At 48.3% G+C, this 14073-nt stretch overlaps 1 protein-coding gene across 1 annotated transcript; it reads left to right on the plus strand.

Moving 5' to 3' along the window:
- The first annotated feature begins 390 nt into the window (after positions 1-390).
- gch1 (GTP cyclohydrolase 1) lies at positions 391-11815 on the plus strand. The gene is made up of 6 exons (XM_028993586.1): positions 391-801; positions 2821-2930; positions 5485-5540; positions 10365-10396; positions 11070-11154; positions 11290-11815. Exons 1-6 carry the CDS (start codon positions 468-470, stop codon positions 11414-11416), a joined length of 744 nt encoding a protein of 247 aa, XP_028849419.1. The 5' UTR covers positions 391-467; the 3' UTR covers positions 11417-11815.
- The last annotated feature ends 2258 nt before the right edge of the window (positions 11816-14073 follow it).

A 14073-nucleotide genomic window follows, 5' to 3' on the forward strand; every position in this document is an offset into this window, starting at 1 on the left:
AATCGGTCGCCACCGGGTCAGTGTCCTGTGTGGTCTGTATTTTTATTTCTCTAAATCTCTAACCGGGTCGTTATGTCGAGCTTGCTTTTGACTTTTTGGATTTTAGTTAATTTTTTTTTTTTTTTTTTTTGAGTGTTTGTGCCAGCGGTCTTTGTTTTTGGCACCTGTCCGGACTGGATTGCTATTACTATTTAATTTTTTTTTTTTTTTTTTTTTTAGGCTGTAAATGTCAAAACGTATCTCCGTGCATCTCTGTGAACATCAATCACGGGCTAATTGGTGGTTCCGCCCACCCCTCCGTCCCTTCTCGCCCCGCCCCCCGCCGCTGACGTCACGCGCGGATTAAAGCCCGCCTCTATAAGACACGCGCCGCCGCCGGTCGGACGCGAACGCGGCGGGCGGCTGCGCGCGACACGAGGTCCGACGTGAACGGCGCGCGCGCGCGTCCACGCACGCACGCACGCACCATGGAGCGACCCACGCAGCAGCAGGCGAGTCCCGCCGGCGACGCGCCGAGTCCCGCCGGCGACGCGACCCGGGCCCTCAACGGCCACCGCGACGGCGCGGCGAGGAAGCCCGAGGTCGGCGCCCCGTCCTCCGCCGTGGTGGACGGCTGGCGGGAGGAGCGCACCCGGAGCGTGGAGGACAACGAGATGAGCCTCCCCAGCATCGCGGCCGCCTACACCACCATCCTCAGGGGCCTGGGCGAGGACCCCCAGAGGCAGGGGCTCCTGAAGACCCCGTGGAGAGCCGCCACCGCCATGCAGTTCTTCACCAAGGGCTACCAGGAGAAGATCATTGGTGAGTCGCGTTTTGCAGGTGAACCACCACCACCACCAAAAAAAAAAAAAAAAAAAGTTCTCCCCTCCAGAACGGGTTTTAGTGTCAATTAGAACATCATATCCACACGAACAAGTGACACCCCCAGTGACACTCACCTCCACTCCCTCTTACTGTCAACTTGATTTCTTTCGGTTCTAAACGGTTCTTCCCTTTTACGACTTTTGCCAGATTAGACGCGTCACCGCTTCTGAAGTTTGCCGAGGTCGAGTTTATCGGTCACATAGACGGTCCTCCGTGCGTAACACGAGCTGTGAGTTTTCCGTTCGCTGTGCACCGTGTGCTGCGCTGCGGTGCATCGCAATGACGGTCACGTCCCTCTAAAGAGCGCGGGACCTGCGGGGAAGAAGAAGAAGTGCGCCAGGTCATCAGCTCAGCGGGCCCTTGGCTCCGTGGGATTACGCCCTCGGCGCGTACAGCCTGTTCTGAGCTGCTTTGCGAGTGGTTGACGCGGGGAGCCGCCCCCTCTTCGCCCCCACATCTGGACCTGGTTGCCGAGGCGTCGCACGGCCGTTAAAACCCGGAGCCGGGATCTTTTAGGGTCCCCCCCCCCCTGCCCCCCCAAAGAATTATATTGACGGTAAGCCAGTGAGCAAGCATGCTTTTGAACCCGTATACGCCTTTCTGGACCCCGTGCCCTTTGACCCCGCTCAGGTCACCACTCGCCGAACAGCATCAAATCACACACGCTAAGCGTTCCGATTGCAACAAAAATTCCGGGATATGTGGGGTGTGTGAACGCAGTCCTTCTGTCCGGTGACTCATGGAACCCCGATGGGGGGGAAATGGGTGCCGGGGGCGAACAGGAAGTGAGCGTCTGGTGCCGCATCCCGCATCAGAGAGCGAGCGGCGGGTGGTTCTTTTTTTTATTTTATTAGGGCCCCGGGGCTCAGGCCCCTTCACTGTATTAAAAAATAAATGTCCATTAGTAGTACAAAGTCCAGGTCTCCAGTGAAGGGACGCGGGGTCGTTGGGGTCAGCTGGCGGGACTCGTCCCCGGCATCGCTCTTTTTGTCCGTTAGAACCCGTCTGGTCGCCATTCCAGACCCTCCTGTTTTGTGACGCCTCCTGGGGATGTTGTTTACCCCCCCCATTGTTTATCTGGTAAGGAACCGCCCGACCTCGCCCGCGCACGCACGGTCCCACTCGTTGACATCAGGACCGTTTCCATGGTGACTCGTTGTCTTTCGTGCGTGTGTGTGTGTGTAATTGAGGCTGAAAGACGATTTGGGGAGATGCTGATTTGATTTCCTGTTCTTTTTGTTGGTGGCCTTGCCGTGTGACTGGTGAGGTGTGTGTGTGTGTGTGTGTGTGTGTGTGTGTGTGGTGTGTGTGTGTGTGTGTGTGTGTGTGTGACTACTGTTGAGCAGCTGTTGCCCCCAGGTTGAGTTCTGCTGGCTGCTTCTCAGTTGAACTGCGGCATTTCAGCATCTTTACCTACAGAGTAGAGGTCGTGTGTGCAGAATAAATATCTAAAACAATAAAACTACATTCAAGTGCAATAAAATACCTTATTATTAATAGTAGTAGTATCATCATTACATACCATTTGTCGTCATGTTTCTTTTATTTAATAATATGGTACGGACATGTAATGCATTATTTAAGTAGTCGCTTGTTGGTAAATGAATATTATCAGCCATGATCGTCACCGCCGTACGGCAGAAGACCCCCCCCGGCGCGCCATGTTTCCACGGAAACTTTCTTTCAGCGGCGAGATAGACAGCCAGGAAATTAAAAAGCCGGAGACGGAAGGCGGCGCGCATTTCCACAACTAGATAAAAAACAGGATTCATTTGAAGAGCGATATGAGCGTCTAGAGCAGGGACAACAGGGCGGCTGGGAGGTACGAAGTAATGACTTTTCGGAATGATTCCCGCGCTCGGGGCGGGAAGGTGCGGGTAAGAACGATGCCGGTGTGATTAGGCCGGTCTGGTGCCCGTGTCGCTGCTGTCTAATCTCCGCCACCCTCCCGCGCAGATGTCCTGAACGATGCCATTTTTGACGAAGACCATGACGAGATGGTGATTGTGAAGGACATCGATATGTTCTCGATGTGCGAGCACCACCTGGTACCCATCTTCGGCCGGGTAAGACTGCACCTGCACCCACCACACCATTTTATCTCATTTCAACTTCAGATAAATCCCTTAAACGTTTTACATTTACGCCGTTTACCCGACGCCCTTTTCCAGAGCGACTTACAATCAGTAGTTACAGGGACAGTCCCCCCCCTGGTGTCTTGCTCAGGGACACAATGGTAGTAAGTGGGATTTGAACCTGGGACTTCCACTACCCACTACTACCACCCTTTTTACATTATGTGGCAATCGGTGCCTAATGATGTGGCGGCGCCGGGTCTCAGCAGCTCTCAGATGGTTGAAGTCCACATGTTCACCACCGAGTGCAGGCGGGTCCAGGCCTGCATAGCTACTGCGCGAATAACGCGGAGATTCCGACTAAATAAATAGAAGAAGTCCCGAACGAGGAAGTAGGGTGTGTCTACAAGCACCCGCCCCTCGACGCTCGGTTCATAAAAAACATCACTTCAGTTCGTCTTCTGGGCGTCCAGTTCTTCTGTAAATTCAGAAAACGTGTTAGGGGGTCGTTGGCCTCAGATGGTGTAAGTTTTTTTTTTTTTTTTTTTTTTTTTTTTTACTCGTTCCTGTGCTGTGATTGGCCGGATTTTTGGGAGTGTCTTTAATTAAACGACAATTAGACAGAAGGTGGCTGTTCCCGAAATCTTGTTGCGGTGAGTCATGCTTAAAAAAAAAAAAAAAAAAAAACATCCTGGTCCTAATTCTCAGGTTTGACATTTAGTCCCCTCCCCCTCCCAGCATCCCCCGCAGGTGTTTGGCATTTGAGACAAAAGACGCCGTCGACTCCTTTCATGGGCGCAAACGGCTCGTGATGAGAGAACGAGCCATTGATCACAATTTCGCTTGTCATCCGCCGTCACGGGGCCGCCGCTTCCCCCGCTGATGGCTCCCTGTCGTCACAGACGCGTCCCTTATCCCCGCTCATCTATTTACCTCGCCAATTTCATTCAAAAGGCCCGAGCATTTCTCTTTTTACCATCACAATCCAGTCTGTGGCTACATGAATAATATAATATATGAATAAATAAATAAATAAATAAGTGTGTGTGTGTGTGTGTGTGTGTATATATATATATATATATATTATTATTATTTTATTTTTTTTCTCGTACGCTTGGGTCAGAAGACCAGCCTCTCCCCTCCGTTATTGGGGAGCATTTTTCTGAAGGTCGTGGGAGTTCGGCGGCGGCCCCCTTTGTGTGGCATTATCGCAGGGGAGCAGCGCTCTTGCTCGCGTGCCGTCCCTGATGCCCTTTCTCTCGGTTCGTTGTTTGACATTTCAGCGGAGCGGCGGCGTGGAGGTAAAGGGCCTGGTTGTGCCAGGAGGCAGGCGGGGTTCTCGAAAAGAACGCTCGCTGGTTCCTGACGTCCATCTTACGCCAATCTACGCCAGTCTTACCCGGCAGGACATTTTTGGCTCCAACCCTCTAGTGATCTTGCCTGAATTTTGGTGGTAGTAGCCTAGTGGGTAACACACTCGCCTATGAACCAGAAGACCCAGGTTCAAACCCCACTTACTACCATCGTGTCCCTGAGCGAGACACTTAACCCTGAGTGTCTCCAGGGGGGGACTGTCCCTGTAACTACTGATTGTAAGTCGCTCTGGGTAAGGGCGTCTGGTAAATGCTGTAAATGTAAAATGTAAATTTTGCAACTCTGAAACCCTATTAACTCTTTATGACAGTTCGGTTTTAAGTGAACGCGTGAGAATCAGAGGGATCCAACTTTATAGCACAATGTATGGATTAGAATTGCTCGACTGACACTAGAAGACACTAAACCTCCATATCACAATGCCTCCCTCTGCTTTTGACCTAAAAAGGTTCTGTATGTTGGTCTGCTGTGTTCTGGCTTGATGCATGAAAAAGGAAAGCCGATCCCTTCTCGTTCCCATGATCGCTTCTTTTAAACATTATTCATGAGTGAAATATCAACACAACTGGTCATCGTGAACCGGAAGAACTCTGATCTTGGTCTTGATGCTTCTTCTTGAACCTGTCTTGAGCTTGAATGGTTTTGCTCAGGACTGACTTCCTCCTGTCATTCACTGGAATTCATTGGACGAGTAAGTGTTATTAAACCTTGGACAATCAATCCTTGGATCTCTACTGTTTTTTGCACATCAAGGTCTCGAATTGAACTCTATGTGGGTGACTGCATACAGTCATGAATCTGCAGTGCACATCAAACAGCCAAACAAACCCCAACCCGTCTCAGCATGGGCAATAACGCATGGTACACTCTGAGGGTGGTAGTAGCCTAGCGGGTAACACACTCACCTATGAACCAGAAGACCCGGGTTCAAATCCCACTTCCTACCATCGTGTCCCTGAGCAAGACACTTAACCCTGAGTTTCTCCAGGGGGGGACTGTCCCAGTAACTACTGATTGTAATGGATATGGGCGTCTGGTAAATGCGGTAAATGTAAACGTAAACATGACAAAAAGTTTGTTATTATATAATAATCACATAAAATTCAGACTGATATTGGATGAATAGAAAACATTCAGAATGTATTAATGCACCATTAACTTATCATTGCAGGTCCATATAGGCTACCTCCCCAATAAGAGGGTCCTTGGACTTAGCAAATTGGCCAGGTAAGTCGGGGGGGGGGGGTTCTCAGTCACAAGTTCTGTTTTTAACCCCTTTAATTCCTTCATTAGTGCTTTCAGTGCTTTTTACTATGCTGTTATTACACATGACAACATAAACCAGAGCTAATACGAGAGCTCTAATCCTCAGAAAGCCTCATGATATGATTAAAGCCTCTGTAATCAGAACAAGCCCCGGGCTGCGGAGCGGCCGGAGTGCCGCGGACGCCGCGCCGAGTGGCTCCGCTGCCCCAGACCCCCGACTCCGACGCAAGCCGCTCGTTTTTTTCCCGCCCAGACTTGTTTCATTACTTAAGTGTGTCTTCGATGGAGCTGCATCGTTGAGTACATGAGTAATATAAGCAGATTACTCGCAGTGTCCAAGTGACTGAAATGTGCCTGATCCCTGCTGACCCCAATACCTGCAGATTACCCCAATACCTGCTTTCACTTACACTACGAGCCAGACTAATAATAACATTAACACACGCACGAGCCATCGATAAAGATGAAACGAAGAAGTCGCGGCAGTTCACCATCACAAAGAAAGCCGAACCGAGTTCTAACAGCGCCGCGGTGAGCAGAGTCTCCGGTGAAGGAGGAGATGGAACCGAGTCGTTCAGACCGTAGCAGTTCACCATCACAAAGAAAGCCGAACCGAGTTCTAACAGCGCCGCGGTGAGCAGAGTCTCCGGTGAAGGAGATGGAACCGAGTTCTAACAGCGCCGCGGTGAGCAGAGTCTCTGGTGAAGGAGGAGATGGAACCGAGTCGTTCAGACCGTGGCAGTTCACCATCACAAAGAAAGCCGAACCGAGTTCTAACAGCGCCCCGGTGAGCAGAGTCTCCGGTGAAGGAGATGGAACCGAGTTCTAACAGCGCCGCGGTGAGCAGAGTCTCCAGTGAAGGAGATGGAACCGAGTTCTAACAGCGCCGCGGTGAGCAGAGTCTCCGGTGAAGGAGATGGAACCGAGTTCTAACAGCGCCCCGGTGAGCAGAGTCTCCGGTGAAGGAGATGGAACCGAGTTCTAACAGCGCCCCGGTGAGCAGAGTCTCTGGTGAAGGAGGAGATGGAACCGAGTCGTTCAGACCGTGGCAGTTCACCATCACAAAGAAAGCCGAACCGAGTTCTAACAGCGCCCCGGTGAGCAGAGTCTCCGGTGAAGGAGGAGATGGAACCAAGTTCTAACAGCGCCCCGGTGAGCAGAGTCTCCGGTGAAGGAGATGGAACCGAGTTCTAACAGCGCCCCGGTGAGCAGAGTCTCCGGTGAAGGAGATGGAACCGAGTTCTAACAGCGCCCCGGTGAGCAGAGTCTCCGGTGAAGGAGATGGAACCGAGTTCTAACAGCGCCCCGGTGAGCAGAGTCTCTGGTGAAGGAGGAGATGGAACCGAGTCGTTCAGACCGTGGCAGTTCACCATCACAAAGAAAGCCGAACCGAGTTCTAACAGCGCCCCGGTGAGCAGAGTCTCCGGTGAAGGAGATGGAACCGAGTTCTAACAGCGCCCCGGTGAGCAGAGTCTCCGGTGAAGGAGGAGATGGAACCAAGTTCTAACAGCGCCCCGGTGAGCAGAGTCTCCGGTGAAGGAGATGGAACCGAGTTCTAACAGCGCCCCGGTGAGCAGAGTCTCCGGTGAAGGAGATGGAACCGAGTTCTAACCGTGAGCCTGCAGTTGGTGACCAGTGCAGGGTTGGTGATGATTTGTCCAAGAAAAGAAAAAGTCCTACAGTTGTAGAGGTGGAGAAGTCCACAGTGTAGTAAAGAGCATCTGTCCATGTTTGGAGGTCCTGGACAGTGCCGAGTAGGTTTTAATCCAGAGTCATGGTGTACATTACGTGTCCATTATGATGCTACTGGTCCATTTGAAGATCCCTGAAGCTGTAGTTGGTATGGTGGTGGCTGTGGTGACCCTCTGGTTCGTTTCATGCTTAGTCCTCATTTAGCAGCGGCCAGGAACCAGGATTTATCTCCTGGTCTCTTCACTGGTCTCCCGGTGGTGCGCTTGATTCAGCTGTTGTAAGACTGGTACTGAAATTTGTGGTTATAGTGGTATATTGGTGCTACAGTGGCCCGGTACCCTAACCAGGACAGCCTAACTAAGGTGACTGTGTAATAAAGTGGACTTAATGGGGTCCAGCGTCTCTGGTGAAGAAGATGGAACCGAGTTCCAACAGTATTCTGGTGAACAGAGTCTCTGGTGAAGAAGATGGAACCGAGTTCTAACAGTATTTTGGAGTCCAGCGTCTCTGGTGAAGAAGATGGAACTGAGTTCCAACAGTATTCTGGTGAACAGAGTCTCTGGTGAAGAAGATGGAACCGAGTTCTAACAGTATTCTGGAGTCCAGCGTCTCTGGTGAAGAAGATGGAACTGAGTTCCAACAGTATTCTGGTGAACAGAGTCTCTGGTGAAGAAGATGGAACCGAGTTCTAACAGTATTCTGGAGTCCAGCGTCTCTGGTGAAGAAGATGGAACCGAGTTCCAACAGTATTCTGGTGAACAGAGTCTCTGGTGAAGAAGATGGAACCGAGTTCTAACTGTATTCTGGTGAACAGAGTCTCTGGTGAAGAAGATGGAACCGAGTTCTAACAGTATTCTGGTGTCCAGCATCTCTGGTGAAGAAGATGGAACCGAGTTCTAACAGTATTCTGGTGTCCAGCGTCTCTGGTGAAGAAGATGGAACCGAGTTCTAACAGTATTCTGGAGTCCAGCGTCTCTGGTGAAGAAGATGGAACCGAGTTCTAACAGTATTCTGGTGAACAGAGTCTCTGGTGAAGAAGATGGAACCGAGTTCTAACAGTATTCTGGTGAACAGAGTCTCTGGTGAAGAAGATGGAACCGAGTTCTAACAGTATTCTGGTGAACAGAGTCTCTGGTGAAGAAGATGGAACCGAGTTCTAACAGTATTCTGGAGTCCAGCGTCTCTGGTGAAGAAGATGGAACCGAGTTCTAACAGTATTCTGGAGTCCAGCGTCTCTGGTGAAGAAGATGGAACCGAGTTCTAACAGTATTCTGGTGAACAGAGTCTCTGGTGAAGAAGATGGAACCGAGTTCTAACAGTATTCTGGAGTCCAGCGTCTCTGGTGAAGAAGATGGAACCGAGTTCTAACAGTATTCTGGAGTCCAGCGTCTCTGGTGAAGAAGATGGAACCGAGTTCTAACAGTATTCTGGTGAACAGAGTCTCTGGTGAAGAAGATGGAACCGAGTTCCAACAGTATTCTGGTGAACAGAGTCTCTGGTGAAGAAGATGGAACCGAGTTCTAACTGTATTCTGGTGAACAGAGTCTCTGGTGAAGAAGATGGAACCGAGTTCTAACAGTATTCTGGTGTCCAGCATCTCTGGTGAAGAAGATGGAACCGAGTTCTAACAGTATTCTGGTGTCCAGCATCTCTGGTGAAGAAGATGGAACCGAGTTCTAACAGTATTCTGGAGTCCAGCGTCTCTGGTGAAGAAGATGGAACCGAGTTCTAACAGTATTCTGGTGAACAGAGTCTCTGGTGAAGAAGATGGAACCGAGTTCTAACAGTATTCTGGTGAACAGAGTCTCTGGTGAAGAAGATGGAACCGAGTTCTAACAGTATTCTGGTGAACAGAGTCTCTGGTGAAGAAGATGGAACCGAGTTCTAACAGTATTCTGGAGTCCAGCGTCTCTGGTGAAGAAGATGGAACCGAGTTCTAACAGTATTCTGGTGAACAGAGTCTCTGGTGAAGAAGATGGAACCGAGTTCTAACAGTATTCTGGTGAACAGAGTCTCTGGTGAAGAAGATGGAACCGAGTTCTAACAGTATTCTGGTGAACAGAGTCTCTGGTGAAGAAGATGGAACCGAGTTCTAACAGTATTCTGGTGAACAGAGTCTCTGGTGAAGAAGATGGAACCGAGTTCTAACAGTATTCTGGAGTCCAGCGTCTCTGGTGAAGAAGATGGAACCGAGTTCTAACAGTATTCTGGAGTCCAGCGTCTCTGGTGAAGAAGATGGAACTGAGTTCCAACAGTATTCTGGTGAACAGAGTCTCTGGTGAAGAAGATGGAACCGAGTTCTAACAGTATTCTGGTGTCCAGCATCTCTGGTGAAGAAGATGGAACCGAGTTCTAACAGTATTCTGGAGTCCAGCGTCTCTGGTGAAGAAGATGGAACCGAGTTCTAACAGTATTCTGGTGAACAGAGTCTCTGGTGAAGAACACAAAATACTTTAGTCAAGAACACTAAACCACTAAACACTAAATGGACAAGGAACCACGGCAATGAGGGGGTGTTGGAAACTCGCAGATGACCCGGTTGACCCCCGCAGTGACGTTTGACGTAAATGGGAATTAGACTAAGATGCTAAAAGTACGTAACTACAACGTTACCGTACGGTTCCATAATCGGCTGCGAATTTGCAAGATGGCGTCGGAATCAGTAAAAGGGCGCAGACCATCAGCCCAAAGTTGGTGCCGGAGACTGATTTTCACAAAACAGAACTTTGTTAGTGCGCGGCATGGCTCCCGCGCCCACCGCCCGCGGTTCTCTCTGGCATTTGCTGCTGCAGGTCGTCGTGCACGAGATCTGATTTCCTCTGAAAAGAGTAGAGAGGGGGTCACATGCGGCGGGTGACACTTCGTGAGAGGCTTTACAGCAGAGGGTCGACTGTACTGATTATATATATATATATATATGAATTTTAATGCAAGAAATGTAAAGATTTAAACATCAATTAATAAAGAGAGTAATGAAACTCCCAGAGAATGCGTCTAATCCCTGTTTAGGTTAAAGCCCCTCATTAGAGGGATTACATGCCGCCACTTGAATTCTTTGAAAACTCAGTGCTCTCTTTATTATCCTTCCTACAGGATCGTGGAGATTTACAGCAGGAGATTACAAGGTATTTTCTGTGCACATCTTATATATACATATATATATATGTATATGTGTGTGTGTCTGTCTACTTTACTTTGTTGTTGGCAAATATTTGATATCTGTCTGGTTCCTGCTCCTTGCATGATTGTAATTGGGGCAGCCTAGCGGTCAAGGAAACGGACACGTCATCAGAAGGTTGCCGGTTCGAATCCCGACCCGCCAAGGTGCCACTGAGTAAAGCACCGTCCCCACACGCTGCTCCCCGGGCGCCTGTCATGGCTGCCCGCTGCTCACCAAGGGTGACGGTTAAAAGCCACCGTGTGCACTAGGTGCTGCGCTGTGGTGTAACGTGACAACTAATCACTTTCACTATAATTACCAGCATTTTTTTTGCAAAAGCTAAAAATATCGAGTTGCAAGACGGCAGGAATTTCAAATTGATGATTAAAGAGTGTTTGGCAGCAATATAAAGCAAATTTTAGTGGCTGTCCATGTTTCTGAACAATAATGTTGTGGCAGCGTTGGCCACCACCAACCTCAGGCTGTACGAGTCCTTCATCAGTCTGCCAGGTTTACCGGTCAGCTTAGTTTGAGCTATAAAACTGTGTCGCGTGACTTGGGAACGTTAGAAATGAGGGAATTGCAGATGTCTGGAAAAGATCCGGCGGTCGCGGTAACGTGCGTTGGTCTGTTTTCAGTCCAGGAACGACTGACCAAGCAAATCGCTGTGGCCATCACCGAAGCCTTGCAGCCAGCTGGAGTGGGCGTGGTCATTGAGGCAACGTATGGAGGCTTATGCACATCAATAAAATATTATAATATAATATACAATACAGTTTATTAGGAAACCCTGATAAGTTTTTAAATCGAATCAAACAAAATCAATATTTAAATCAATGCTCGTTCTCTGCCCCCCAGTCACATGTGCATGGTCATGAGGGGCGTGCAGAAGATGAACAGTAAGACAGTGACCAGCACCATGCTGGGCGTGTTTCGGGAGGACCCCAAAACCCGCGACGAGTTCCTGACCCTGATCCGGAGCTGAGGGGCCGGCGCACCGACGCACCCCGGCATAAAAAAAAAAAAAATTAAAAAAGAAAGAAAAGAAGAAGAAGAAACGCCCACGTCAGACCAGCCCATCCACCCACCACTGCCTGCAGTTCCTGCGCCCCACGAGTCGACCCCTCCGCCCAGCGGGCTCCATACTCCACCCGAAATCTACCTCCACCTGATTCACCACTGTCTGTCTGTGTGTGTCTGTCTGTGTGTGTGTGTGTTGACTGGAGAGCTCGACTCATCCATTTACCCGTCTGTCACATGACTCTCAGAAACACTTGATCCTCACGTACTGTACTTAGGTTCTGACTTGAGATCATTTAAAAAAAAAAATCTATATATTCATTTAATTTTTGTATGTGTTTAACAAACTACAAGTATATATAAATATATATATATATATATATATATATATATATATATATATGATTCATATTGTCACCGTCTGTAACGGCGTAGATGTAGTTTTTATTGTTATGAAGCGTAATTGTATAATCCCTCAACAGAGAATATTTTTAAGTCCCCGGTAGCTTTGGTGACACCACCCCCACCCGCAGTGTGTGTTTGTCCATGGTCAAACCAGTTCAGTGTCTAAGTGTGTGTGTGTGTTTGCACAGCAGTGTTTTCTCCTGGAACTAAAGGCCAAAGGTCAGCGGTGCGATCGATCCCGGTCTAGTCTCCTCTGTGCCGTAGGCCCGTGTTTGCGATGCTCGTCCGGCGTCCCTTCTGGAGCCGCCCTGAGGTGCAGCCGCAACGCGCGTCCCCCTCCGCCCTGCACACCGTACTGAGGCGCGCCACTGTGTTATTTTTTAAAAAATAGATATTTTCATATCATTTCTAAACGGCCTTATCGTTTTTGTAATTCGAGAGCCTGGGCATCTGTGCAGGAGGACGGTCAGGTGCCCTTTCAAGATGGAGTGTTCACGTCTGTTGATTAATGTATGAAACATGTCGTCCTTTCAAAATCCGAGCGTTAAAATGATGACGACGACGACGATGATGATGATGATGATGCAGGACCAACGTTGGATGACTGAGTGTGAGCACTTCTGCTCAGGAGCTCCACGTGGCCTTGTGACTTCTCAGCCCGCTTTTGGGGAGTGTTTGTTCAAAAAAAAAAAAAAGGGTTTGTTTTGGAACCATAACTTCTACGTTTCAAGCGAATAAATCTATGTGTGTAAAACGCAGACGTGCTTTTGTCATTTTTTGGATCGGGTGGTGCACAGAATCATGGCCCCGTTCTGCTGGTTCCGTCTGTGGGAGTCCGGATAAAGTTAATCAGTCCTCAATGGAACGTTCAACGAAGCCTCTCCACCCCTTGATCTAACGATGAGTCAATAATGAGGTAAAATTGGGCCAGAACCGGTCCTGGTCTGTAACATGCAGCACAGTGTGGGGGTGGAGACATCGCAGAACCTCCGAGCGGACCAGTGAGCGCGCCGTATGTCGGGTGGGTGAAGTGCTCTGGCTCTAAGAATGACTCGGCGTTTCTCTCGCTGCCTTCTGATTGGCTGGAACAGAGAGGAGGTGGTGGACAGGAAAGAAAAAAAAAAAAAAACATTTTTCAAAAGTTATTCTTTAATACTTTTTTTTTTTTTTTTTTTGTCTGTGGTTATTACAAAGACATCAAGCATTTTAACACAGACTCCGTAAAACGAAAAACACATTCAGGATCTCACTGGCGCTCCCCTACCAGCACACGTTGCTCTCCCACTATCTGTGCATATGGAACGCCGCATTCGCAGTCTCTCGTCGACACACGCGCGCGTACAAAGAGTCTCCAGCAAAATGCAGGAAGCTTTAAGTGAGTGCATACCATTTCCTCCCACCATGCGGACTTAATCAAGTAGGCGAGTGACAACAAAGACGTCAAATCTCCTCCCACAAGCCCCCACGTTAGAGGTTTGTTTGCAATATTCATGACTTTGTGTCTTGACTTGAGCACTTCTTTCCCAAGACAGCGATGGTTGATGGTTTAAGTTCATAGGTCATGCCAGGTTGCAGCATTAACTTACTGGTAATCTTTGAGGACATATGTACAAAAATGACAAAAAAAAAAAAAAAAAAAAAAAAAAACACATTCATTCTCCAAAAAACAAACATACAGAAATATATATCTGTTTTGTGGTACAGACAGGTATAATTATTACTTCATATCAGCATTGAAAGTACCGACAGAGAACAGAAACGCGAGAGGAAGTTGACGACGCCAAAGGGAGAGCAGACCCGCCCTTCTCACCAGTCCAGCAAACATGCTTGAAGATGCTCGGCTCTGTGATATCATACTTTAAAAAAAAATCCATTTACATTTCGGGTAAATGTCTGAGTACAAAATAAAGGCACTGCCATTTGTTATTCTAAATATGCTGTCCCAGTCTCTTGCATGCATTTTCTAAAATATAAATTACATTTGAATATTTTTTTTTTTGTTTTGTTTTTTGGTATTTTTAAGGATGTACAATATTCTTTTTTTAATATATATATATATATATTTATATGTAGCCTGCAGTCAATACAGGACATCGGCTCTTAATAATTAACAAAATAAAAAAAAGCACAGTAAAGATCGTAGTTTCAGTATGTGTTCATGAGTTTACAAGGGGGGGAAAAAAACAAAAAAAACAACCTCAGAAGATAAAGATGTAA

The sequence above is a fragment of the Denticeps clupeoides genome, chromosome 1 (genome assembly GCF_900700375.1).
Source record: "Denticeps clupeoides chromosome 1, fDenClu1.1, whole genome shotgun sequence".
NCBI lineage: Eukaryota > Metazoa > Chordata > Actinopteri > Clupeiformes > Denticipitidae > Denticeps > Denticeps clupeoides.

Excerpts from the sequence above, each read along its gene's own strand:
- gch1 (XM_028993586.1), top strand. The coding sequence starts at position 468 with ATGGAGCGACCCACGCAGCAGCAGGCGAGTCCCGCCGGCGACGCGCCG. Across the intron at positions 802-2,820 it reads CTACCAGGAGAAGATCATTG|ATGTCCTGAACGATGCCATT; the intron begins GTGAGTCGCGTT and ends CCTCCCGCGCAG. Across the intron at positions 10,397-11,069 it reads TTACAGCAGGAGATTACAAG|TCCAGGAACGACTGACCAAG; the intron begins GTATTTTCTGTG and ends GTCTGTTTTCAG.